This window comes from Scyliorhinus canicula, unplaced genomic scaffold (assembly GCF_902713615.1).
Source record: "Scyliorhinus canicula unplaced genomic scaffold, sScyCan1.1, whole genome shotgun sequence".
Taxonomy (NCBI): domain Eukaryota; kingdom Metazoa; phylum Chordata; class Chondrichthyes; order Carcharhiniformes; family Scyliorhinidae; genus Scyliorhinus; species Scyliorhinus canicula.
The window spans coordinates 135,563-162,518 of record NW_024055909.1 but is presented as its reverse complement, the minus strand read 5'-3'; the positions used below and the strand labels follow the sequence as shown (position 1 = coordinate 162,518).

At 44.5% G+C, this 26,956-nt stretch overlaps 3 non-coding genes and 1 gene segment (V, D, J or C); 2 read left to right on the top strand and 2 right to left on the bottom strand.

The window, feature by feature from the left end:
• Positions 1–6,358: 6,358 nt before the first annotated feature.
• trnan-guu lies at positions 6,359–6,432 on the bottom strand. The gene has a single exon. It is a non-coding gene; the product is annotated as a tRNA-Asn (tRNA).
• A 1,733-nt stretch (positions 6,433–8,165) lies between these two features.
• Positions 8,166–8,239, bottom strand: trnav-cac. The gene has a single exon. It is a non-coding gene; the product is annotated as a tRNA-Val (tRNA).
• A 1,225-nt stretch (positions 8,240–9,464) lies between these two features.
• trnap-ugg lies at positions 9,465–9,554 on the top strand. The gene is given in 2 exon segments: positions 9,465–9,500; positions 9,519–9,554. It is a non-coding gene; the product is annotated as a tRNA-Pro (tRNA).
• Positions 9,555–13,756: 4,202 nt separating this feature from the next.
• On the top strand, positions 13,757–14,288 carry LOC119961293. The segment is given in 2 exon segments: positions 13,757–13,802; positions 13,888–14,288. Coding segments are annotated over 2 exon segments (447 nt in total).
• The last annotated feature ends 12,668 nt before the right edge of the window (positions 14,289–26,956 follow it).

Genomic DNA, 26,956 nt, shown 5'->3' with positions numbered 1-26,956 from the left:
CCTTATCAGAGTTACAAAGCTAGAGCTCAGAGTGTGGACAGGGGCAAATCCGTAATGCAGCTCCATGCCTGCTCCAAAAACCAATTCAAATTGAATCCAATTCATGGCCCCCAGAAGAGAGACATACCAGATCCACGCATTCCACCTGACCTCACGGTCATCTTAGCAAAAAGTCCGAGAAGCGATTTCCTCCCACAGTTCAAAGATGTGGAGGAAATCTGGATTGGCCTTGCTAAATTGCCCTTTAGCGCCCCTTCGTCTCAATTGGACGAAGTCTGTCCCTGATCTGCGTGGGAATCCAACATAAAACATGTCGTGTCAACAGAAACTTCGGGTATTTTCGATCGACAACTTGATATCTATTAAGGTCTAAACCTGGCACCATGTGCTTCCCATGTCCCAGACTGATAGTAATTCTCATGTTGTTCAATAATAATCTTTATTAGTGTCACAATTAGGCTTAACATTAAGACTGCAATGAAGTTACGTTGAAAATCCCCTAGTCACCACATTCCGACGCCTGTTCGAGTACACAGAGGGAGAATTCAGAATGTCCAAATTACCCAACAGCATGTATTTTCGGGAATTGTGGGAGGAAACCGGAACACCCTGAGGAAACCCATGCAGACAGTGGGAGAATGTGCAGACTCCACACAGACAGTGACTCAAGCCGGGAATCGAACCCCGGTTCCTGGAGCTGTGAGGCAGCAATGCAAACCACTGAGCCACAGTGCCGCCCATTAAGTACCTTGTACATTTAGTACCGCAGCAGATATTGATCCATTCTGCATTTCGTTACAGGAACGGGTAACGAGGCGTCTTTGCCCTTGGACTCATCTGCGAGAGCAGGCCATGATTTTCGTCCATCTCAACTCCTCATTTGAGTGCCTCCCTCTGCTGGTAGTTAGATCCCCCGGTTTTAAAGTTACAATAAAATGTGCAGTATAATAGACAATAATAAGATGATAAGGCCATTAGACACAGGAGCAGAATTAGGCCACTTGGCCCATCGAGTGTGCTTCGCCATTCAATCATGGCTGATATTTTCAGCCAAAGCTCTCAGGATTTCCCAAACTATTCCTCTGTCGATCTACGCAAGGACAGAGACATGTCCGGTAAATAGACATGATTGCTTGCCTGAGCCTGGGATCAATTCCTTCTCGGAAAGGAACCTCAGTGATGCTGTAAACACTCACTCAGCGTTGTGTACGGGGCTTTAGGTTTTCTCTAACGCTGTTCCTCGGTGAGCAGTAATAGACCACCCCGTCCTCAGTATAAGCGCATCGAATGCGCTTATACTGATGTAACTGTTCTGTTTAGATTTGTCAGCAACCGCCAGATATCGTCCTGAACCAACATCTTTCTTCATTACTAAGGTGTTGGTGATAATCAATCTCGGTGGCTGTGCCGGTTTCTCCTGATATCATTGCATTTTGTACATGTTGGGGCCTTTATATTGGCAATTTAACTTCACCGAACCCACTTCTGGGACAGTTATTGTCACTGCTGACTGGGCTACTGGATTACATATAGCCGGCCTGCGAAAGTGAAGGAATGAAATGAACAGATTGTTGTTCCTTTATAAAGTTAGAGTTGTTTTCAATTAAGAGGTGCTTTTTAGCGTGGCTAGTCCACTTAGCCTGTACATCTAGGTTGTGGGAGTGAGAATGTTCAAACGCCACACGGGCAGTGATCTGGGACCGGGATCGAACCCTTGTCCTCAGTGCAACGAGGCAGCAGTGCCAACCATTGCGCTACCGTGCCGCCCTGAGTTTAAACAGAGTTGATATAAATCTACTTCTATCTGCGGCATTTTTTGGGACCTCTGATGCAGGCACTTCATAGACATTCCCGATCGTTAATTACACATAGCCTATGTGTATTAATGTGCTAATCTGGTTTAATTAACACTGTAACTACTTACTGTGCCAAAGCGCCGCCAGTATTATCACTAACATGTCTGACTGAATCTCTCCCAGTGAACTGAAATAGATTGTAGGAGAGAGGGAACTTAGTGCAGTGCAGGGAGAGGGTCTATTGTGACATCACTCGCCTCCCATCCTATCGGTTTGGCCGACACCATCAGGTGAGTTTCTGACGCCCGTGCTTGAATTTGGCGCCCTCTGCTGCCGGATTCGGTTTACTCCGTGTTAGAATTCGGCTGTTGAGTGGATTCAGTGCAATGCATATCAGGGCGAGAAACCTGGACAGAAATCTAAATTTCAGCTGTTAATACACTATCTTTGTCATTATAGGTGTTTCTAATCAAAAAATGATGCTTAATCTGTAGTTCTCGGTTCACACCATGGATGCGATGAAGTCGAAAGAATGCCAAGATTTTGGTGGACATGCGGAGGTTAGAACTCAGAATAATAGCAGTTTATTGTGGTTCTGACGAAGAAGGTACAAAAGGGGAACTGCTCTGAACATCGCTTTTTTCAGAGACCAGATTGACTTTCATTAGGTTAAATGTCCTATAAAGAAGATAGGTGAATGATATTTCATGCTGCAAGCGTTTGCGAGACAATGAAACGTCTTTGAATGGATCAGCACCGAGGCACGGGCGGGATTTGAACCCGCGATTTTTGGTTTACGAACCCAACGCCTTTCCTCTTGGCCACCGCACCTCATGCAAGCAAGTGAGGTTGATTGCACTGTGAGTTGTTATCATTTGGAGTCTGGCGCAACAATTGATGAGAGAAGAAGAATCAATAGAAAATTTCAAAAAGCATTGTCAGAACTTGAGAACGGAAAACCCCGCGGGATTTAAATGCAGGGTAAAAAGGGCAATAGAAAAAGTTATTTCAAATAGGCGCAGGTAGCGTCAGTTCAATCTGCCCCCACCCCTCCGACACTATATTGTTCTCAGTGAGTTGAGCAGGTGCAGGATGGTCACGGGCTGCTGGATGCTCAACTGTCGCTATTTCCGCTCCATCACTTGTGACTGCAGCTGATAACCGCCCCACAATTTTCAGCTTTGAGTCTGCGGTGACCCGGTCACAGTTTCCGTTTGATACCCTCGCTCCAACATTGGAATATACTGCTGCCGCTGCTCGATTCCTGTCATTGGTTGGATCAGCAATGCAGTGGGACCTGAATCTGGATTACTGCTCTGACAGATAATTGCCTGCGCTAAAGAGCGATTGATTCAGGAACGATCGCGGGGAACTGCCTCGTCACCCTCTTCGTTATGATCTCGCTACTCAGTATTTCCTTCACTGCAAAACCCCCATTCTCCCCTTACTGAGTAACCAGATATTATTGTTAATTAAATAATAATGAGTATGGTGCAGGTGACCGTTACGTTGGTCAATATGAGGCTGATTCTGAATTTTGAGATTATTATTGTTTTCTGTTCGTTTCTATCAGACTGGAGCCACGAAGACCCAGTGGAACATCTGGACGCTGAAATGAGGGTTGAAGAGGATACTGACGCCACACAGCAGTACAATCGATACTGACGATCCTGATACACAGTCAGCATCCGGGCAGCCTGCACGGTTCATATTCCGTCTGATTGGTGAGAATCTGCGTAGCAGCAAATGTAGAAATGATCGCAATATGACACATATATAGAGAAATACCAGCACACAAATATAGAGATCCCCATATGTGTCTGTGCCGTCAAACACATTCTAGCAGAAAGGCAGTGGGTCCCAGAAACAAACCGACACCAAGAGGTGTAGGGGTATATGTGTGTGTGTGTGTGTGGTGGGGGGGGGGGGGGTGATATTCATGATATTCATCTCTCAAGGTGGATGCGAGAGGGCGGTCAGAAAGACCATCGCCATTTATTATTATGTGAAAATGGAGCAAGACGGGTTGTTGGATTGGATTTGTTTATTACCGAGGTACAGTGAAAAGTATTTTTCTGCAAGCAGCTCAACAGATCACTCAGTACATGGAAGAAAAGGGAATTAAACAAATTTCAAGAAAATACAAGAAAATACATGTGACTACATAATAGGGCAACACAAGATATACAATGTAACTACATATGCATTGGCATCGGTTGAAGCATACAGGGTGTAGTGTTAATGAGGTCAGTCAATAAGAGAGTCATTTCGGAGTCTGGTGACAGTGGGGAACAAGCTGTTTTTGAGTCTGTTCGTGCTTGTTCTCAGACTTCTGAATCTCCTGCCTGATGGAAGAAGTTGGAAAAGTGAGTAAGGCGGGTGGGAGGGATCCTTGATTATGCTGCCCGCTTTCCCCCGGCAGCGGGAGGTGTAGATGGAGTCCATGGATGGGAGGCAGGTTCGTGTGATGGACTGGGCACTATTCACGACTCTCTGAAGTTCCCTGCGGTCCTGGGCCGAGCAGTTGCCATACCAGGCTGTGATGCAGCCTGATAGGATGCTCTCTATAGTGCATCTGTAAAAGTTGGTACGGGTTAATGTGGACATGCCGAATTTCCTTAGTTTCCTGAGGAAGTATAGGCGCTGTTGTGCTTTCTTGGTGATAGCATCGAAGTGAGTGGACCAGGACAGATTTTTGGTGATGTGCACCCCTAGGAATTTGAAACTGCTAACCATCTCCACCTCGTCCACGTTGATGCTGACACGGGTGTGTACAGTACTTTGCTTCCTGAAGTCGATGACCAGCTCTTTACTTTTGCTGCCATTGAGGGAGAGATTGTTGTCGTTACACAACTCCACTAGGTTCTCTATCTCCCTCCTGTATTCGGACTCGTAGTTATTCGAGATCCGGCCCACTATGGTCGTATCGTCAGCCAACTTGGAGATGGAGTTGGAACCAAGTTTTGCCACGCAGTTGTGTGTGTACAGGGAGTAGAGTAGGGGGCTAAGTACGCAGCCTTGCGGGGCACCGGTGTTGAGGACTATTGTGGAGGAGGTTTTGGTGTTCATTCTTACTGATTGTGGTCTGTTGGTCAGAAAGTCAAGGATCCAGTTGCAGAGTGGAGAGCCAAGTCCTAGGTCTTGGAGCTGTGATATGAGCTTGGCTGGGATTATGGTGTTGAAGGCGGAGCTGTAGTCAATAAATAGGAGTCTGATGTAGGAGTCCTTGTTTTCGAGATGCTCTAGGGATGAGTGTAGGGCCAGGAAAATGCCGTCTGATGTGGACCAGTTGCGACGGTATGCGAATTGAAATAGGTCAAGGCGTTCCGGGAGTATGGAGGTGATGCGCTTCATGATCAGCCTCTCGAAGCACTTCATTACAACTGATGTCAGGGCCGCCGGAGGGTAGTCATTGAGGAATGTTGCTTCGTTCTTCTTTGGTACCGGTATGATGGTGGACTTCTTGAAGCAGGTGGGGACCTCGGAGTGGAGTAGGGATAGGTTAAAGATGTCCGTGAATACCTCTGCCAGCTGGTATGCTCAGGCTCTGAGTGCACGACCAGGGATCCCGTCCGGGCCAGTCGCCTTCCGTGGGTTCACTTTCCGGAAAGCCGATCTGACTTCGGAAACTGTGATGGTGGGTATGGGTGAATTAAGGGCTGCTGGGGCACTTGACAGCGGATTGTTGGTTACCTGCTCAAACCGAGCATAGAATGCATTAAGTTCATCGGGAAGGGATGCGCTGCTGCCAGAGATACAGTAAGAAGTCTTACAACATCAGGTTAAAGTACAACAGGTTTGTTTCAAACACGAGCTTTCGGAGCGCAGCTCCTTCCTCAGGTGAATCACAAAACAGAATCATTTAACCTGGTGTTGTAAGACTTCTTACTGTGCTCACCCCATTCCAACGCCGGCATCTCCACATCATGGCCAGAGATACTGCTCGACCCGGCCCGGTTATGTAGATCTTTGGGCTTTTTTTCTGAGGGATTCTTCTCCAGAGACCGCTGAGATAGGCCCGTTGAAGATTTTAAGACAGATGTGGTTGGATTCTCAACTGAAAAGGTAATCAAAGGTTATCCGGGGTAGGTGAAATGTGAATCTGAGGTCACGTTCGCATCTGTCACGAACTTATTGAATGTTGGAGAAGGCTCAAGGGGATGAATAACCAACTCCTGCTCAACATTCGTCTGTTAGCAGGTCCGTGAGGAGGTGTCACAATCTCCTGAGTTGGTGTTTGTTATCGAGGGAGACACAGCATCGTTGAGCTATTCCCCAGCTCGGCGCTATGAAGGATATTACAGCGACAGAGGTAATTCCATGCCGCAGCCGGAGCACGGTACGTGTCATCAGAACAGGAAAATCGCTTATTGTCACGAGTCGGCTTCAAATTAAGTTACTGTGAAAATCCCCGAGTCGTCACCTTCCGGCGCCTGTTCGGGGAGGCTGTTACGGGAATCGAACCGTGCTGCTGGCCTGCTTGGTCTGCTTTCAAAGCCAGCGATTTAGCCCTGTCCTAAACAGCCCCTAAAAACATATCATCCAGGAGTGGAACAACAATTCGGCTCTGGGTGGGATCGAACCACCAACCTTTCGGTTAACAGCCGAACGCGCTAACCGATTGCGCCACGGAGACGAAAACAGGATCACAACTCTGTGCATTTCAACAGTGACGGCCAATCCTCTGATTGCCAGGGATCGAATGAGAATGCTGGTAATATTGGTCCCCTGAGGCAGTGCGGAAAATATCTGGAAGGACCGTACACATGGTCCCGCGGGCATGGACATTTGTGAGACGTGGAATCATCACAGGCCCGTGGATTTTACAGAACTCACTTGGACAGCACCACACTTTCTTTGAAACACGCCCCTTATCCGGGAACCTCCATAACAGAAAGCAGGAAGTGTCAACATAGATCTGATGTATTTTCGATCAGAAAGTCGATGTTCCGCTGAAGACTACTAGGGGCTCAGACTCGTTGGCATAAGGTCGACCTAAGTTAACGGTCCTGGAAGATTTTATTATCCCCACATCTGAGAACTTTCATTACTGCTGCTCGGAAGTGGATATTCCAAGCTTAAATTTACTGTGCATCGCGACATGCTGATTAATCTCACGAATCCGAAACGGCTCCTCTATTGACCTATACAAGGACAGAGACGGCAATGCAATTGTGGAGAAATAGACCTGAGTATTTTTCTGAATCCAGATCAAACCATCCTCCGGTATAAGGGCAGGAACGCAAATTTACTGGAATTGAAAATACTCTCTGAGGCTTTCGTACGTGGTTGTAGCTGCTTTGTGACACTGTGCTCATTACACAGTAATAGACCGCCCCATCCTCCACACTGAGCGCGTTTATATTGAGATAACCATTCTTTTTAGACTTGTTGGCAGCCGCCAGATGTCGCCCTGAGATCTCCTCTTTCTTCATCGTCAATATGTTAATGATGACCAATCTCGGCGGCTGTGCCGGCTTTTGCTGATACCATAGTATGTGGTACATGGTCCGGTCTGTATATTCGCAATCTAACTGCACTGAACCCCCTTCTGATATCTAACCTGTCCCGGTTTTTATGAAAGGTGATGGTGAAAGACGAACTTTGTTGTCCTGTCGACAAATGCCGCCTGACTACCTGAGATGGTGCAGTACTTTTGGCGTTCTCTGCAGATGTTAGATTAATTTTCGATGGCAATGACAGTATGCTTTGACTCTTTTCGCGCGACTCGTTGGTCGAGGGTATGATTCTCGCTTTGGCTGATTCGCTGCCGGAATTTGCGAGAGGTCCCGGGTTCAAATCCCGGACGAGCCCTTCGATAAGGTTTTCCATTGGTCAAGCAACATGATTTCTTTGCGGCGTCGACTGCGGGATTCATTCACATTGGGTTTGCTTTCCTCCACCCACAATCGTCTGAATCTCCAGTTCCAGTTCTCCAGCTTTGACAAAGAGTCCACTTGACTGGAAACGACAGCTGCCATTTCGCTCCCCAGAGGCTGTCAGACCTGCCGAGATTATCCAGTATTTTCTGTTTTTGTTTCCGTTTGAAGCATCCGCAGTAAATTGCATTTGTCATACATTTAGACATGTTTGAGATGGTGCTTAAATATGTTCATTTGTAAATCGCTGAAACTATGTTGTGGATGAACGAGTTGCTAATATCCGAGGTGTGCCAAGATATGAAAATTCTTCACCTCTCATTGCCTGCCGAAAATTCAGTGCTTGGGCCTTAATGTTCAATTCAGTGTAGTGGCTCATGTGAGACGAAATTTCATAGTCCTGGAACACACGAGATTCCGGCAACATTCAGGAAACAGAATTATTTTGTGCCCAATAATTGTGCAAACTTTTCTCACACGAAATGCTAAATGTTTGCTGCCCGGTTTCGAACCGGGGACCTTTCGCGTGTGAGGCGAATGTGATAACCACTACACTACAGAAACCGCAGGCAATCAGTGGACGTGCGGAATATACAACCTCACTGTGTTGCTGCAGATTCTGATGGTCTGTTTGAGAGGCCAGGTCCCTTGTTGCAAGCGACAGCTGTTTCTTAAATTAACAGATGTCTGAACATATAAAGCCGTGAGCTGTAGAAATTATATCGAAATTAACATAAGTTATGTTTTGCTTAATGTCGGTCTTAAATTTGTGCCCTTTGTTCTCGAGGTCTGGTTCTCGTTTAAGGATTTTCAATCAATGCCTATGGGAGTGGTCGTGGGTTTAAATCCAGGACAGGCTCTTTACTCCAGGTCAGGGATTATGAATTGTTTGCGATGCTGACGGCGGTGTTGATTTACATTGGCCCACTCTGAAAAGGATTTCTCAGGACTCGGAATGTTTACGTCGTTTCTCTCCCCACAGATGATGCTCGAGAGAGAGAGACAGTGTCTGAGCTGGAGTGCGTTTGGATAAAATTGATGCTCCAGATCTGTGTTGACCACAGAGACGTGACCCATCTAATCCACAGAGCCAAAGTGGAGAATTGAACTGACTGGAGAGCTGGATCTTAACGCTGACCTCCCGGACCTCGGCGTCGAGAAATTTTCCAAAGAAGCTCAACAGCCACTCGAGGAACAGCAGCGCATCTTTCCACTGGGCTCAATACAGCTTTCACACTCAGTGTGTGTTCAGTAGTTTCACACTGTAAATGCTGCACCCATTTTGTGTGTCCTTCCATCGCAGATTTGGGTTTCAATCTTGTTTCCACTTGTTCTTTATGTCCGGGCGGTAGTTGTCGATCAATCTGCCATCGATAGCTCCTCCAGACATATCTTTTGTTTCTTTGTTTCTTCCATTGCGCTAACAGAGAGCTGGCACAGACACGGCGGCCGGAATGGCCTCATACTGTGGTGTCATTATTCTCTGATTTGATGCTAATCTAACTCTGTGGCCAGGGTCCCAAGGCCTCTTTTCATTTAATCTCTCCTGACTTGCCCCCCATTAGAGCCCTTTCCTGTTGTTCTGTTTCCTTCCTGCGGTAATTCACTTGGTTAAGACGTTTCTAACCTGTCCCGGTTTTAATGAAAGGTGATGGTGAAAGACGAACTTTGTTGTCCTGTCGACAAATGCTGCCTGACTCCCTGAGATGTTGCAGTACTTTTGGCGTTCTCCGCAGATGTTAGCTTGATTTTCGATGGCAATGACAGTATGCTTTGACTCTTTTTGCGGGGCTCGTTGGTCTAGGGGTATGATTCTCGCTTTGGGTGTGCCGCTGTCGGAATTTGCGAGAGGTCCCGGGTTCAAATCTCGGACGAGCCCTTCGATGAGGTTTTCCGTTGGTCAAACCGCATGTTTTCTTCATTTCTTTGCGGCGCAGACGGCGGGATTCATTCACATTGGGTTTGCTTTGAGAAGCTGAGCTCAAACTGCATGGAACCAATTCGTTCCCAAGAAGTTTGTCTATGTGTGGGCATTCACATTTCTATTGACTAATTCTGGTGGACTCAGACAGCTCTCTGTCCCTTTCATTTTATCAGTTCAACAACTTCAGACTGTGAACTCTCACTTCCCCCTCCACCACATGTTTTTTTCCATCAACTTATCCTTTTTCTTTCTGCCCGAGACATTTTCGTCTTTTCCCACCTATTGCTCGCCCTCTATCGAGGCCCAATACAGCACTCCACCCCCCCCCCCCCCCCACCCACAATCGTCTGAATCTCCAATTCCAGTTCTCCAGCTTTGACAAAGAGTCCACTTGACTGGAAACGACAGCTGCCATTTCGCTCCCCAGAGGCTGTCAGACCTGCTGAGATTGTCCAGTATTTTCTGTTTTTGTTTCCGTTTGAAGCATCCGCAGTAAGTTGCATTTGTCACACATTTAGACATGTTTGAGATGGTGATTAAATATGTTCATTTGGAAATCGCTGAAGTTCTGTTGTGGATGAACTAGCTGCTAATATCCGAGCTGTGCCAATGTATGAAAATTCTTCACCTCTCATTGCCTGCCGAAAATTCAGTGCTTGGGCCTTAATGTTCAATTCAGTGGGTGGGGGGTGGGGGTCGTGGAGTGCTGTATTGGGCCTCGATAGAGGGCTAGCAATAGGTGGGAAATGACGAAAATGTCTCGGGCAGAAAGAAAAAGGGAATGTAAATGAGGCTAATCAAGGCGATGAAAGGTGCTGATGGCGCATCAAGCGGTCAGAATGTGTTAATGGCAGAACAAAGGTAGGCAGTGTGTCAGAGATCACGTCTGCATTTGCTGCGACACAGATTCTCTACAATCAGATGGAACATGAACCGTGCAGGCTGCCCGGATGTTGACTCTGTATCAGGATCAGGATCGATTACATAAGAACATAAGAACTAGGAGCAGGAGTAGGCCATCTGGCCCCTCGAGCCTGCTCCGCCATTCAATGAGATCATGGATGATGTTTTCTGGACTCAGTCCAGTTTCCGGCCCGAACACCTTAACCCTTAATCCCTTTATTCTTCAAAAAACTATCTATCTTTACCTTAAAAACATTTAAAGAAGGAGCCTCAACTGCTTCACTGGACAAGGAATTCCATAGATTCACAACCCTTTGGGTGAAGAAGTTCCTCCTAAACTCAGTCCTAAATCTACTTCCCCTTATTTTGAGGCTATGTCCCCTAGTTCTGCTTTCACCCGCCAGTGGAAACAATCTGCCCGCATCTATCCTATCTATTCCCTTCATAATTTTAAATGTTTCTATAAGATCCGCCCCCCCCCCCCCATCCTTCTAAATTCCAACGAGTACAGTCCCAGTCTACTCAACCTCTCCTCAGAATCCAACCCCTTCAACTCTGGGATTAACCTAGTGAATCTCCTCTGCACACCCTCCAGTGCCAGTATGTCCTTTCTCAAGTAAGGAGACCAAAACTTGATGTGTGGCGTTAATATCCTCTTCAACTCACATTTCAGTATCCAACTGCTCCACTGGGTCTTGGTGGCTCCAGTCTGATAGAAACGAACAGAAAATTAAAATACTTGCAAAATTCACAATCAGCCTCATGTCGACCAACATCACGTTCACCTGCAGCAGCATCATTACAATTTAATGAACAATAATACCTGGTTCCACAGTGAGTGGAGAATGGGGGTTTTGCCGTGAAGAAAACACTGAGTAGCGAGATCATAACGAGGAGAGCGGCGAAGCTGTTCCCCGCGATAGTTCCTGATCCAATCGCTCTTCAGGGCAGGCAATTATCTGTCAGAGCTGAGATTCAGGTCCCACTGCACTGCTGATCCAACCAGACACAAGAGTCGCGAGTATCACAATGATGTTGGAGTGCGACCAGCAAACGGAAACTGTGACCAGGGACACCGCAGACTCAAAGTTCAAAATGTGTGCGGCGATGATCAGCTGCAGTCACAAGTGATGGAGCGGAAATAGCGACAATTGAGTATCCAACCGCCTTTGACCATCCTGCATCTGCTCACGGCTCAACTCACTGAGAACAATATTGTGTCGGAAGGGCCGTAAGGGGCCAGATTCAACTGATACTACATATGCCTATTTGAAAGAGCTTTTTCTACTGCCCTTTTTACCCTGCATTTCAACCCCGTGATGTTTTCCGTTCTCAAGTTCCTACCTGTTGACATGTTCTATTGATTCTTCTTCCCTCTTCAATTTCGGCGCCAGACGCCAAATTGTATCAAATCACAGTACAATAAATGCTGTTTAATAGTGCATGGTGCGGTGGCCAAGAAGGAAAACGTTGGTTTTGTAAACCAAAAGTCGCGGGTTTAAGTCTTGCCTGTGCCTCGGTGCGGCTGCGTTAACCCCGTCAACACTTTGTACTGATACATTGAAAATTATCTGTCATGCTTCATTATCGCCCACAAACATGAACTGTCATTCACCCCTTCCTATCTTCTTTTTAGGACGTTGTGCTTTCAGCTAATTAAACAATTCTGTACAATCGAGTCTCTGATAAAAACAAAATTCTGAGAGCATCCGTTTACTCGCTTTTGTAGCTTCGTTATGATCAAAATGAACAAAACTAGTCTGTTCAGCCCTGTTATCATTCTGATTTATAACCTCCGCCTGTCCTCCAAATTCTTGGCATTCTTTTGACTTCGTCCTCCCAGGGCTAAACAGAGAACTCCAACGGTCATTTGCACAAATTAAGCATCATTGTCTGATTTAAAACACCCACAGTAACAACAATAGTGTCTAAACAGCTTAAAATGTAGATTTCTGGCTCGGTTTCCCGCCCTGGTGTGTATTGCAGTAAACTCTGAATCCACTCAGTAGCCGAATTCTGACGCAGAGTTAACTGAATCCAGCAGCAGAGGGCGCCAAATTCATGCACGGGCTTCACAAACTCACAAACTCCGGTGGGATGGGAGGCGAATGAGATCACAATAGACTTCCCCTCCACAACTCGCGCACTGCACTGAGCTGAATAGAGCCCTGGTTCGCTTTCTCCTGCCCAATCTTTGACTGAGTCCAGTCCAATTCACTGAGAGGGATTAAGTTGGAAATGTTTCTGGCAATACTGGCGGCGCTGTGGCACATTGAGTAATGCTCATCAAACCGGACTAACTATTAGGAGTCATGGGCCAAAATATAATTAACGATCGGTAATATCTATGTAGTGTCTAGATGGGAGATTCCACATAAACTCGCAGATAATAGCAAATAGTATCAACTCGGTATAAACACTGGGTAGCGCAGTGGTTAGCACTGCTGTCGCATGGCATTGAAGACCTGGGTTCAATCCGGCCCCGGGTTACTGGCTGTGTGGAGTTTGCACATTCTCTCCATGTTTGCGTGGGTCTCATTCCCACAAACCAAAGATGTTCAGGGTACGTGAATTGGCGCACAACGTCACAAAGCTGTACTTGCAAAAGCTCTGGGTCTGGTGCCTATTTGTCAGTTGGCATCTTCGAAATGTGAGCTAATGGCACAGTCAGAGTTATCATATTGTAAAGATCCTGTCGTAAAAATAATGACGGAAATCAGTACTTTACAAAGGTAACCCGAGTGGAACCGCATCTCGGTGTGGAGTTGATTCACTATTTATCCCTGGTCTCCTCAAAACAGTAACTATTAATAATGCTCATGCACTGGATTGCATTAATCGTTCATTATTGTGCATTAGGCTGATCTAAAATGATTTATTTTACCTTCCAGCTTGATTAGAGATAAAGATCTACCGAAACAAATAGATCAATATTAATTTTGAAGAAAAACGAGTTACACCCAGAAAAAGACAAAATGACGGATAATATGAGACAGAGAAAAGGGAACAAACTGAAAAACACAACCGGGGGTGGAATCTGATTGGACAGAATTAGTTGTGTTTAGTCCTCAACTAACAGGCTGGTCCACAGCTGACATAAAAGCTGCGAGACAAGCCAATCGTAGCACGGAGGAACGTCCCTCAAATTCCCAGTAAGTGAAATCTGCCTCTGATCTGAGTTTACTCTGTGACATGAGACTAGAAGCACCAACATATTTGAAACAGTGTTGCTGTTCATTTTACAACCAGGAACCATGTGCTCGCTGTGTGCTTTACTGATAATAATGGTCTTGCTGCCCGGTGAGTCGGAACTCAAATCCTCAGTCTGTGTTTCATGGGTTATATTTACTCCCAGATTTCTGACACATTCTATATGTTGTTACAGGAACGAGTGGCCAAGATTCAGTTTCCCAGGAGCCGCCTGAATTAATGGTTCAGGAAGAACAGACAGCAATGTTGAACTGCAGTTACAAAGCACAATTCTCCTCTCCAACTCTTTTCTGGTATATCCAGTACCCGGGGAAAGCTCCGAGATATTTACTGAAAATGTTCAGCAAGGGACAGGGTGATAAGTCACCAGAGTTCTCTGACCGGTTTTCTGCTGATTTGGACCAGGATAGGAAAACAGTTCCTTTAAATATCACCGGGGTCCGTGTCTCTGACTCTGCCGTGTATCTCTGTGCTCTGAGCCCCACACTGTTGCAGAGGCACAGTCAACCCGTACAAAAACCTGCAATGCACTCTCACCTCCTCTTCACGGAATCAGATCTGTCAGTAGAATTGTGAACTGCTAATATTAATAAAACAATATTATAAATGACAGCTTGCCCGAATGATCTTTTTCTGTGGTGCTGAATGTTTGTCATTCCGATTTACTGGACTCCGAGCGGCTCTGTAAATGGGAGGCTCTGATTCTGTTATCAGAACAACATGAACTGTTACAATCCGTGCACCATCTCGAATGTTAACCCCGATAAAGAACCAACATTTGTTTTAATGCTCGTTTTATTATTAGTCTGTAGCACAGAGAACGTAGTTGTTCAGTCGCTGAGTTTCTTCAAGGATGGTTCCAAAGATCTGCGGATATTAAGGCAAATAGACAGTTGTGGATAGTGCAGGAGGGTAGATGTGAGGTAGAACAGCCATGATCTTATTGAATGACAGACCAGGCCCAAGTGAAGGAGAAAATGGTCCCCTGCAGCTCCTGTTTCTTATTCTCTGAAGCTATTCAGTTCAGTTCATTGTTCTGAGAACAGTTTCACGTGGTTCCAGGACCCTTGTTCTGACGTCATGGAGTTGAGAACAAAGAAACTTTGAGTTGATTGGATGAAATTTAGGGCACAGGAGCTCAGGGCTGATTGGGTGCCGTCTTTAGACTCTGTCAGGAACGAACCAATCAGTCGTGAGGTGGGATATGACTCAACATCTTGTCAAGTCTTATCTGAAACAATTCAGCTTCAACTCACTCTGTTTAAATCCACCACCAGCTCTGTGAACATGTTGGCTGTTATCTTTTACACATTTCTCGCAGCCGCAGTTCTCTTAACTGGTAAGTTCCGAAGTTGCACCATTTTCACTTTGCTCGTGATATCGACATATAAATCATCATTTAAATGCATCTCCCCTCCGTTTGCAATCTATTGCCTTAACTTGAAACAATCGTGACAATTAAAAAATAAAGTCTTCTATTTCTAAATGTTTTCAGCGGTCAGAAGTGAAGATTCGGTCTCTCAGGAGCCGCTTGCAGTGACACAATTTGAAGGAGACTCGGTGACCATTAATTACAGGTATTTGATCACAGCTGCTTCATATTATTTACAGCTGTACCGTCAGGACAGGAACAAAGCCCCCGCATTATTGATCTACATCTATAACTACGGAGACGTTCCCAGAGCAGTGGGTGTGGAGTCTCGATTTTCTGCATCAATAAACACTTCGAAAAGTGAGGGGAATTTCACCATCCGGGAGCTGCGGCTGTCTGATAGCGCGGTGTATTTCTGCGGACTGAGAGACACAGTGACAACAACTCGAGAGAGCCTCGTACAAAAACACTGCCGCAGTGTGACAAAGAGAACAGAGGGCTAAGGGCGAAAAGCTGGACTTTGCGAACCAATCAGCAGATTTTTATGATTTGAAATAAATCCAAATGATTGACAAGCAATAGATAATAATAATAATCTTTATTGTCACAAGTAGGCTTTCATTAACACTGCAATGAAGTTACTGTGAAAATTCCCTAGTCGTCACACTCTGGCGCCTGTCCGGGCAGCGCTGAGGAGGTTTCCTCTGCTCCATTTTACATCGAATACATTCTGAGCATAACGTTATGATATGTTTAGAGCATTTGTTCCAGTTTCCAAATTAAATATATTGCGACAAAAATGCTATGAAAATATTTGATATTGTGTTCCAGTCTTTAAAGCAGCGATACACACAGCGTAAATGCAGTAGCAGGCATATAACACTGAGTGGAGCTCAGGACAAAAGTACAAAAACTTTGTGCGTAAAGTCTTGTCCGGTGTGTTCAGATTCGCTACCGCGCTCCTGGTGCTTTCTGATGTTCTTTTCCATTTGACTTTTGAAGTTACCATTAGTCGAGGTGTCTAGAATCTGACCTTAAGGATAATTTACTTATTTAGCATTATTCATCAACTTCTAATCATGTACGGAAAATAACTCCTGTACATTTTCTAAATTAAGGATTGATTGTTTGTGAGCACAGACCTGAGCATTGCAGGACGTTTATCGTCCTGTACTCGTCAGGACAATGGTAAGAACAGCAATGTCAGGGGAAACAATCGAAAAGGGGCTGATTTAGCTCACTCAGCTAAATCGCTGGCTTTTAAAGCAGGCCAACAGCACGGTTTGATTCCCGAACCAGCCTCCCCGGACAGGCGCCGGAATGTGGCGACTAGGGGCTTTTCACAGTAACTTCATTGAAGCCTACTCGTGACAATAAGCGATTTTCATTTCATTTTTCATTTCAAAATGGATTTTTTCAGCCATATTAAGCATTCTCAGTTTTAATATATGTCAGTGACATTAACATTGAGAAATCGGGTTATTATGATTATTAAGATTTTCCTCACCCGGTGGGCATTGGTTTGCACTACAGACTCATATTTCAAACCCAAAATTACTGGTCCTTCAGAGATTTCCTGATTCACGGTCAGTGATATAAATAGTTCTCGACCACCTTCAGTTTGTTTTCTCAATGGTTGCGACGAGTTCACAAATCTCCTCACATCAGCATTAACTATTTCTGCTCCCAGTAAATGCGATAATGGGACTGAATCTGTCTTCGATGTGAATCATTTTAGATGGTGTTTATGTGGATTGTGCTCGGGGGTCTGTGCTCACAGGAAACATTCACGTTTCAGTGTCTGAGCCGCTGTGAAAACCAGCTCGCACCAGACAGCAGCTGTGATCCACAAACCTCCGGCAGCTTTTGGACGAGGCTTTCCCTCGTTCCCATCACTGTGAGAGTCTGTGCGCAATAATAGACCGCGGTGTCAGACAGCCGCATCTCCGAGATGGTCAATCGGTACAACTTGTTTGACTGCTGAACTGTATCTGAAAACCGGTCCTGAGCGAAATGCGTCTTCAATTCAGAACGGCCGTCCGTGTCCTTCCGGACTGCAAACGCGGATTGTTTGTCTGGGTACTGACGGTACCAGAATAAGTATAAAGCATTGTCGGTATTGGTGCAGGTTAGAGTGACACCTCTTTCTGTCTGGGTTTCCTAGTGCTTGAATCACAAACTCCAGTGTACAGGTGTAGCAAATAATGAGAATATTGTTGTTTATTGTGAGGTGAATTCATCACAAAAACATGGAGGTTATGCTTCAGTTATACAGGGTATGGATGGGATCACATCTGGAATATTGTGCAGTAGGGCGCGATGTTTTGCAATTTTCTAATGGTCTCCTACTGTGACTGTCATCGTGGAGGCCGGATTATTGTTTCTTTGCTGAGCATTAACTGGAACCCTGACTGTTAGGCTTTTGTACGGGACCCGCTATATCTGTAGCAGTGTGGGCTGCAAGGCACAAAGATACAGTGCACTATCAGACATCAGTGTGTTGCCCATCATTAGCTCGCTAATCTTGGCAGTTTGATTTAAGGTAGCTGAAACACGATCGGTGATGTCAGGGTGTCTGTAAATGTTCTTTCCCAGAACATGAAGAATGTATTGTGGAGCCTTCCTGGGACTCTGACTGTACCAGTACACGTACGGGTTCGAAGCGCTTGTCTTCAAGTTGCAGGTTTGTGTGACATTACTTTCCTCTTCGATCTTTATTTCAGCATCCGGCTGCTCCACTGTGTCCTGGTGGCTCCAATCTGACATAATAATATATTAAGAACAACAATCAATATGAGCCCCAAGTAGATCAACTTAATTTTCACCACCACTATTATGTTTACCAACAATAACATCAGGGTTACATCAGTCAGGAGGAGAATGGAATTTTACTGGGAAGGAAATACTTTCTGAGAAGTGAGATAATGGTGAGCATCTGAGCGACTCGGTTTCCCATCATCCTTCCTGAGTCTGGAACTCTGCAGTGAGAGGAATCCTCTGTCAGAGACAGAAATACGGATCCCCGTCACACTGCGCTGCTGATCGACCAATGGCAGAGCCAACAATTTCTCCATTAACACAATTGGGTCAGAGCGACAGCAGCAACCGGAAGCTGTAGACGGGATACCGCACACTCGGTGACTCTCAGCTGTACTAGGAGCGGAAATAGAGAATATGCAGAAGACTGTGACCATCCTGCACCTGCTCAATGTTCAAGAGACTGAGAAGAACTAGAGCAGGAAGGACATAAAGCAGCGAGAATCATTGAATCTTGGAGCACCGACTGAGACAATTGGAATAATTAACCAAACCATTTTTCATTCACGCATTTTGCATATATACCTGATTTTTTTTGTTCAAGATACATATAATTTCATTTTTAACGTTGCTATTGAATATTATGTCCAGATTTGAACACATGGCAGTGTAATAAGTGAATGTGATATTTCCCTGCTTTTCTCTCTCATAACCTGGCGTGCATGGATTATCGAATGTTCTGCTGATTGAAACAATTACATCTGATCCGTTTCATTAAACGTCTTAAAATCGTTACCACTACAATTAAGAATCTCGCTGAACTGATTGATAAGCGAAGAACAGTCTCAGTTCGTCATTGACTGCTGAGGTCACAAGGGGTCTGTCCCCCCAGCAGTGTGTGGGTGGAACAATGAGTTGAACAGAGCCCGGATTCCCTCTCTGCTTCTCAATCTCTGCCTCATCCCATTCCCATCCACTCAGAGAGATTCAGCCAGACATGTTTCTTTTTTTAAAATAATTTTTATTGAAAATTTTTGAATTTATACAAAAATAACGCACCTTAGTAAAATACCAAAAATAACAATAATATTAACAATCATAAACATTGGCCCCACCTCCATGAACAACACAGCATTTTAACAACAACGCAAATTAACACAATATAAAGTTACAGAATAGACATTACAATAAGGAACACCCCTCCCCCCACCTCCCCCCCCCCCCCCCCCGGGTTGCTGCTGCTATTGACCAAGATACCTATCTTTGAGCCAGGAAGTCCAGAAAAGGCTGCCATAGAACCCTTGTATTGATCCTCTCAGGGCAAATTTGACCCTTTCCAGTTTTATAAATCCCGCCATGTCACTGATCCAGGTCTCCACACTTGGGGGCCTTGCATCCTTCCACTGTAGCAGAATCCTTCGACGGGCTACTAGGGATGCAAAGGCCAGGACACCGGCCTCTTTCGCCTCCTGCACTCCCGGATCTACCGCAACTCCAAAAATCGCGAGTCCCCACCCTGGTTTGACCCTGGATCGAACCACCCTCGACACCGTCCCCGCCACCCCCTTCCAGAATTCCTCCAGTGCTGGGCATGCCCAGAACATATGGGCGTGGTTCGCTGGACTCCCCGAACACCTGGTGCACCTATCCTCACCCCCAAAGAACCTACTCATCCTAGTCCCAGACATGTGGGCCCGGTGCAGCACCTTAAATTGGATGAGGCTAAGCCTCGCACATGAGGAGGAAGAGTTGACTCCCTCCAAGGCATCCGCCCAAGTCCCGTCCTCTATCTGCTCCCCGAGTTCCTCCTCCCATTTAGCCTTCAGCTCCTCCACTGACGACTCCTCCACCTCCTGCATTACCATATAGATGTCAGACACCTTCCCCTCTCCGACCCACACCCACGAAAGCACTCTGTCCATCGTCCCCTGCGAGGGCAGCAAAGGGAATCCCTCTACCTGTCACCTAGCAAACGAATTTACCTGCAAGAATCTGAACATGTTACCTTGGGAAAGGCCAAATTTATCTTCCAGTTCCCCAGGCCCGCAAACCTCCCGCCAATAAACATGTCCATCAATTTGCTGATGCCCGCCTTTGCCACCCCCTAAATCCCCCATCCCTGTTCCCTGGGATGAACCAATGATTGCCACCCAGTGGAGCCTCCATCGAGCCCCCTGTTTCCCCCCGTGCCGCCTCCACTGTCCCCAGATTCGTAGGGTCGCCGCCACCACCGGGCTCGTGGTAAACCTCTTAGGGGAGAGCGACAACGGCGCCGTTACCATGGCACCCAGGCTCGTATCTCTACATGACGCCATCTCCATTCTTTTCCACGCCGCTCCTCCCCCCTCCATCACCCAGTTACGCACCATTGACACATTGGCCGCCCAATAGTACCCCAGAAGGTTGGGCAGCGCCAGCCCGCCTCTATCCCTCCCTCGCTCCAGGAACACCATTGTTCTTGAAAATACAGAAAAAATGTGTCATTTCCAACATGGAAGTCTGGCAATATCTGGTCTGAGAGGGTACAGGGAAAGATCCCACAAAGGGTTAATAGCAGCTGCAAAGAGCAGGATTGTAAAATGCAGATTATCAAACACACAGGTTTCATGTGGTAAGCTAAAACAATGTCTCACACCTTCATGGAATGTAACTATCTCAGGAAGTATCTGGAAAGGCATGGATGAGAGTTTCAATTGACGAATGTTTAAAACAGGCAGGTCTTTCAGTTAAATTTTAGCATACAGCTAAAAGCAAAGTCTCACACCTTAATTGAAATAAACTCTTAGTAAACAGCTGGAAAGGATGGAAGATGCTCAGTCGAATTTGGTGTAAATTCTAAAGTGTAAAATTCTATGGACATCAAGTCAATTAAAAGAAAATTGGAGACGACCTGTCTAGGGGAGACACAATTTGAAGTCAAAATCAAAGGCAAAGTTATGAGCTGGGGGCAATTGGAAAATTAAGCGATTCAAAAGCAGGAAGTGGAGGTAACACCTATTGAAACCGGGGCGTTTTTTAAATCAGATCTGAAAGGTGACGTTGTGCGCAAAGTGAATAGTTGGTTGTATTTGGATGTTTGCATCAAGGATACTTTTTGACAATCAAAATGAAACAAGCTCATTTACAATAAAGTCGTTAAAACTTGTTGACTCTTAGAAAGAGAATATAAATCTGAAGAAAGGGGACAGCCACCAGAGCCAGCTCTCACAGCTCGGTGCATGGGAAGGATAGGACACAGCAACCGAGTTCACCAGCGAATACAACTCAAGAAGACAAGATTTTAAGAAGATCGATTGTCAAGGCCAGGGCCTGAAGGTCCCTTCAACCAACAAGAAGGATCCCGAAGCAAGATCTTTTTTCCTTTCTGTAAAAAAAGTGTTTGCAGCTTTTAAAAGAAAAAATATAATAATAAAATAACTTAACCTGAAAAAGTGGTCATTAGCCTACTTTACTTCCTTAACAACGCAGGACCCAGGACATCGATGCTACTAAGGGGTAAGTAGGTAAAATTCTTCGGTGAAGGTATGGGTTATACTGGGGGATAACTTGAAAATATAGTTTGACCTAAATAGCACCCACCGAAGCCTGCATCGGAGTCAGGGAGTGAGAATTCATGTTCACCGTTTAGAATATCGACCTTTATTTGGTATAGGGGGAATTCTAAGAATAATGGTGAGTTTTAAATTCATGGCGCCCAGCGTGGAGGCCTAGAATATTAGAAGTTTCTAGATAAAGCGAGGCTAGCATATTAGAAGTTTCTAGTTAAGCAGAGTAGGTGCTAGAATATGAGAAGTTTCTAGTTCCCAAGAAACGGTTGGAATATTAGAAGTTTCTAACCGGCACAAAGGCTAGAATATTAGAAGTTTCTAGTCTGTGTGAGTCAAACTTTACCTGCCGAGTTTAGTTTGGAAAGTCATGTGTGATTGGCTTTTGTAAGGGTATTCTGTGGATCGAGGGGACTGAAGCTCAGTTTGGGTGTGAAAAATCAGTAGACCAGAAGGTACTGACCCTGAGAAAAAGTCTGCAAGACATTTTGGTGATAGCACTAAAATCATGCATCCATTACTGGTAAAAGAGGCCAAAGAATAAATCATCCTCAGAGTAAGGCAGATTGTGCGGATATTTTCTGGAAAATAGGGATGCTTAGAATCTTCAGAAACCAATAACCAATCGACCCTTAACTAAAACAGGAAGATAGTGCCTTAGTCAGCCTTGGATAGGGCCCAGAAAGGGTACTTATCCTTAATTTCAGAATGCACCTGAAAGGAACAACCAGAAACAGAAGTTAAAAATCCGAAAAATGGCAATTAGGGTAATTCTCTTGCCCTGGAATACAGTCAAGAGAGATGTAGCAATGAAACAAGAATGGAAGAAATTAAAAGAGCTAAAAAGATCCTGGAATAGAGAGATGTATCCAGACGGAGATATTTCCTTCTTTGTTAGAGTGCCTAAAGCCCTGCAATATACAGATCCAGTAGGGATTCTTAAAGCACTTTGTAAATTTGCATTTGAAAAGCAAGCTGAATCACTATCTTGTTCGGACACAGACAGAAGCATGCAGCTGCTCAAGTGGGCAAAGTGTGCTCCAAACTGGGTAAAATCATTGACGAAGAAAACATGAAAGAAATAATACAGATTCCTAGTGAACACAAAAGTAAGTCTGAAGTGGCAAACAAATATATAAAACAACTGCAGAAAAATTAAGCATTAGAAATGGAAAATGACGAGGAATCAGTCCTAGAATCAGATAGCACAGTAAAAACAGTAGGGTTTCAAATAAATGTGCCAAGTAAAAGTGCAGATGAATGGTAACAGACGAGACTTATAAAAAAATTATACATAGGAGGAAAGCAGATCCACTTAGTGGAAGGAGATTTTACAAATGCCCAAAAGGACGTACAAGTTAATCCTTCCACTAGAAAAGGGAAATTAGGGGCAAGAATTTCCGGGGTATTGGCTCATAGATACAATCCGGAGTTACAGCTAAAAATGGATGAGAAGGTAGTTCTAAGAGGAGAATTTAAAGAAGGGATAGTTAGAGCCACAACTCTGAGCCATGGGACAATGGTTATACATGTGGTATCACTAAACAATTCCGGACAGCAGTATGGTGTCATGGAGGAGACAGAAGTAAATCAAGCGAACATGGAAGGGATCCTGAGACATAGTGTAGGGAGAGATATTGATATGACATTATTAGGAGACGGAATATACAAAAATAACTCAAGGGAATCTCTGAGAGCAATAATAAAGATATGTGCATTAACCCCTCCAGCTCGGGCAGGTCAGATAATTAAAATTTGGCGAGAGCAATGGCCACAATTCCTTTTAGACACAGCAGGAACAAGACAGCAATCTGAATTTCAATTCAACTAAATGCCAGCACCCCTGTTAGAGATAGAAAAAACATGTCCCAGTGCTTCAGATAGCCAAGAGAATTCGGACCCCTTTGAAAATTTCCCAAAGGGATACAATTTTCAATACCCAGATCCAAGTCCGTTTCAGGAAGAAAATTGGCCTAGGCAATCTGCCACACATAAAAAAGGAGCTTTTATCGATTATTTTTTTGAAACACAAGAAAGTGAAGAGGAACAAAGCCTAGTTGGGATTATTGCGCCTCCTGCGCTGGGACAGGAAGAATTATCATCCTCATCAGAGAATGAGGAGATATTAAAACCAAGGAGAAGAATAGGGAATAGAAAAAATTCTAAACCATTAGAAATAGGGGATTATAGTGATTACTGGAAACAACAACAACCTTCCACTTATCGACCAATAAATAAGGATTTACCGTATTATATGTATAATCCAGAAGCAAAAATGGTACGCCATAGAAATCAGGAAGGATGGGAAAGAGAGGTTATATCTAGGGGACTTAAAATAGGAGAAATATTAGGAGGAAGTCAACAAATTGATTCTACAAAATTACTGGGATTACCAAACGTTACCCCCAACGCTAAAATTTGGCAAATTAGCAAAGGGTATGACAGTTTCGGAAGAGCCATGAGTAGAGTAAGGAACAGCACAGAAACACAAGGCCAGATAATAGCAGCATTAAGACCACAAGAAAGGATACATAATCTTCCAAGACCCCGAATAACTGTTCCTACTCCTATGGATAGGGCAAGTTATGCTCCACGGGATAGCCAAGTACCAATTGCAATGTTTGATAAATATATAGAACCGGTGGAAGATTTTGAACAACATGGTACCCCCTATTTTGAGGAAGAAACGGTACAACGACAGATACATTTCTCAGAATATAGGAAACGAGATAGAGGTGCCCCTTTAAGAACACCATGCCCCAGAAGTTAGAAAGTAGTTCAGTCATTTACACCAGGTCCAGAGGAAGGACAGGGAGGTATGGTACCGTATAAAATAGTAGCAGCCGTAATGAAGACAGCAGGCCCAAAGAAACATGGGAGAGTAGAATTGAGTATTCACAGCGGTTAAAACAGTTAGCGAAGAAAATGGGGGCATCAGGAGAATCCACCAAATTGATTGATTTACATACATTGGGAGAAATAGTTACAGGCGAAGTCTCAGATTTAATAAATGAGTTAGATTTGGGAAATGAGAGCGCTAACTTAATGAAAGAAATGACAGAGGCAGCATGTGCAGGGGAACACCTCACAACATATGTTGACCAAATATATGAGGTTAATAAGGAAGAGGGGGCCGATTAAGTCAGATTCCTGAGGGAATTAGGACCCAAGATTCCAGGAGGAAATAGCTTCTCAACAATACTGATAACGACCTCCAGAAGAGAAATAGGAAGAGAACTGGTGAAATTTGATTTGGCAGGCAAAGCATTTAAGGATAAACACACAAAAGGGGAACAAAAAAGAGCAGCAGCTGCCCAAAATAATGTTTCAACACAAAAGGCTCTAACTAGACCACCAAATCGACAGATACCCGACAAATCGGAACAAAATCTAGCCCAACCAGCAATGCCACAATACGGGTATAATCTGCGGTCACAAGGGCCACCTCCACCACAAAATCTAAATTACTTACCAAGGGAACAATTCCTAGCCCTCAGTCGGGAGGAAAGAGACAGATTCATTGAGGATAGAAGAAGAAGAGCAGCTGGTCAGGGGAGGATTGAGCAAGGTAGAAATGAACCACCAGAGTGGCACTCGGGACCCTCGCGAGGGGGATTCCGAGGAAGAGGCAGAGGAGGCCCCTGTATAAATTGAACGGATTCGGCTTCTCCCCTTAAACAGGCTATCCAAAATCAAGCAACAGAAACAGAAAACGGAGAATTAGTAGTAGGATACAGGGGGAAATGATTTATAGTGGACACAGGGGCTGAGATATCAATGATAAGGGAAGAAGCTGGAAATCTTACAGGAAAACAATACATAGTAGAAGGAGCATTAGAGAATAAGGATATTAGACCAGAAATTAGATTGGGAGAATTACTTGCAATATCAGGAAATGAGAATCTGATGGCAGGAAAAGATTTAATAAAAATAGATACTGGAAAAATAAGGATATTAAAACCAATTGATAACATAGAGGAAATAAGGCAACAGAAAGAGAAAAGTATTTCACATGACGAAGCTTGGAAGAAGATGGAAGAAGTATTCATGGGAGCAAACCTAGCGATAGGCAAGAATGACACAGGTTTAATTAGCAAGCGGTTCCAACACACAATTCACGGTGGACAACACAGACCTCAAAAACAGTATCCATTGACCCGACGAGCTAAGAGCGAGCTGGAGATAATAATCAAGGAGTTGGAGCAGCAGGGGATTATTCAAGGGGTCACATATGCCTCAACAAATAGTCCACTTCAGGTAGTAAAAAAACCAGATGGTACATTTAGGATGGTAACAAATTACACAGCTCTAAATAAAGTCACAAAGAAGGACAAGAGATATTTAATAAATCCACAAGCTACCTTAGAGCAAGTCGCGGAAAAACTTACTTAACTAGTATAGATTTGGCGAAAGGATTCTGGAGTGCTCCATTAGACCCAGACAGCAGGGAGAAAACAGCATTCACCTTTGGAACGAAGCATTATGTATATTGTAGACTGCCACAGGGATATGTTAATTCTCCGAATCACTTTCAGGCAATAATCAGGGAACTGATTAAAGTTGATTTGGCTTTAGTATATATCGATGATATATTAATTGGAGATGACGATCAGGACAAACATGTGGAAAGAGTGGCCAGGATTATTAAGACACTTAGTGAAGCAGGCTTTAAAATAGGGCTCAAGAAATGTCAAATTGGGAGAAGCGAAGTCAACTATTTAGGTTATTCAGTATCGAAGGAAGGTAGAGAGGCCAGTATTGAAATGAGGAAGAAGGTAGCTGAAATTACTGCGCCTGTTTCGAAAAAAGGGGTTAAAAAAATAATGGGAATATTAGGATATTTAAGGCCAGTAGTGAAGGACTTTAGTCTTTATGCTAAACCCATTTATGAAACATTGAAAGGGGATTTTATTTGGACCAGCGAGGCCCAGAGAGGGTTAGATCAGTTAAAGACAGCAGTTGCGATATCGGGACCATTAGTTGGGAGACGAGAAGAGGATGATTTAAGCATTAAATTAGACATATATAAAAATGGATATGGTATGGTGCTTGCTAATCATAGCAATCAGACACCTATCAAACATCTGACAGGAAACTGGTCGAGAGCTGAACAAAAGTTTTCAGACATCGAGAAATGTCTAGCAGCTATAACAAAGAGAATAGCAGAGATAGAAAACTTGTCGGGTGGTAAGAAAATTTATGTCACAACTGAGTTTTTGGAATTAAAGGAGCTAACCAAGGGACAGATTTGCCAGCAAGGCGCGAATACAGCTCGATGGGAAAGATAGGAAACCATTCTTCTAAACTCTGACTTAATGTTTATTCATAACATTAAAAAGGGACAGAAACTTGATGAACCAGTTCGTAAAACGGAGTTGGCGAATGCTTGGGTATTATATACTGATTGTAGTAAAGTCAAGAAGGACGAAGAACAAGCCAGATGGGCAATTATTTTTTAAAAATCAGGAAAAATAGTAGTGGAGGAACAGGGAATAATCATTGGATCAGCTCAGATAGCTGAGGTAGAGGGAGTATTGCAAGGGTTAAAGCAGTGTCAGCAGAGAAAGCTG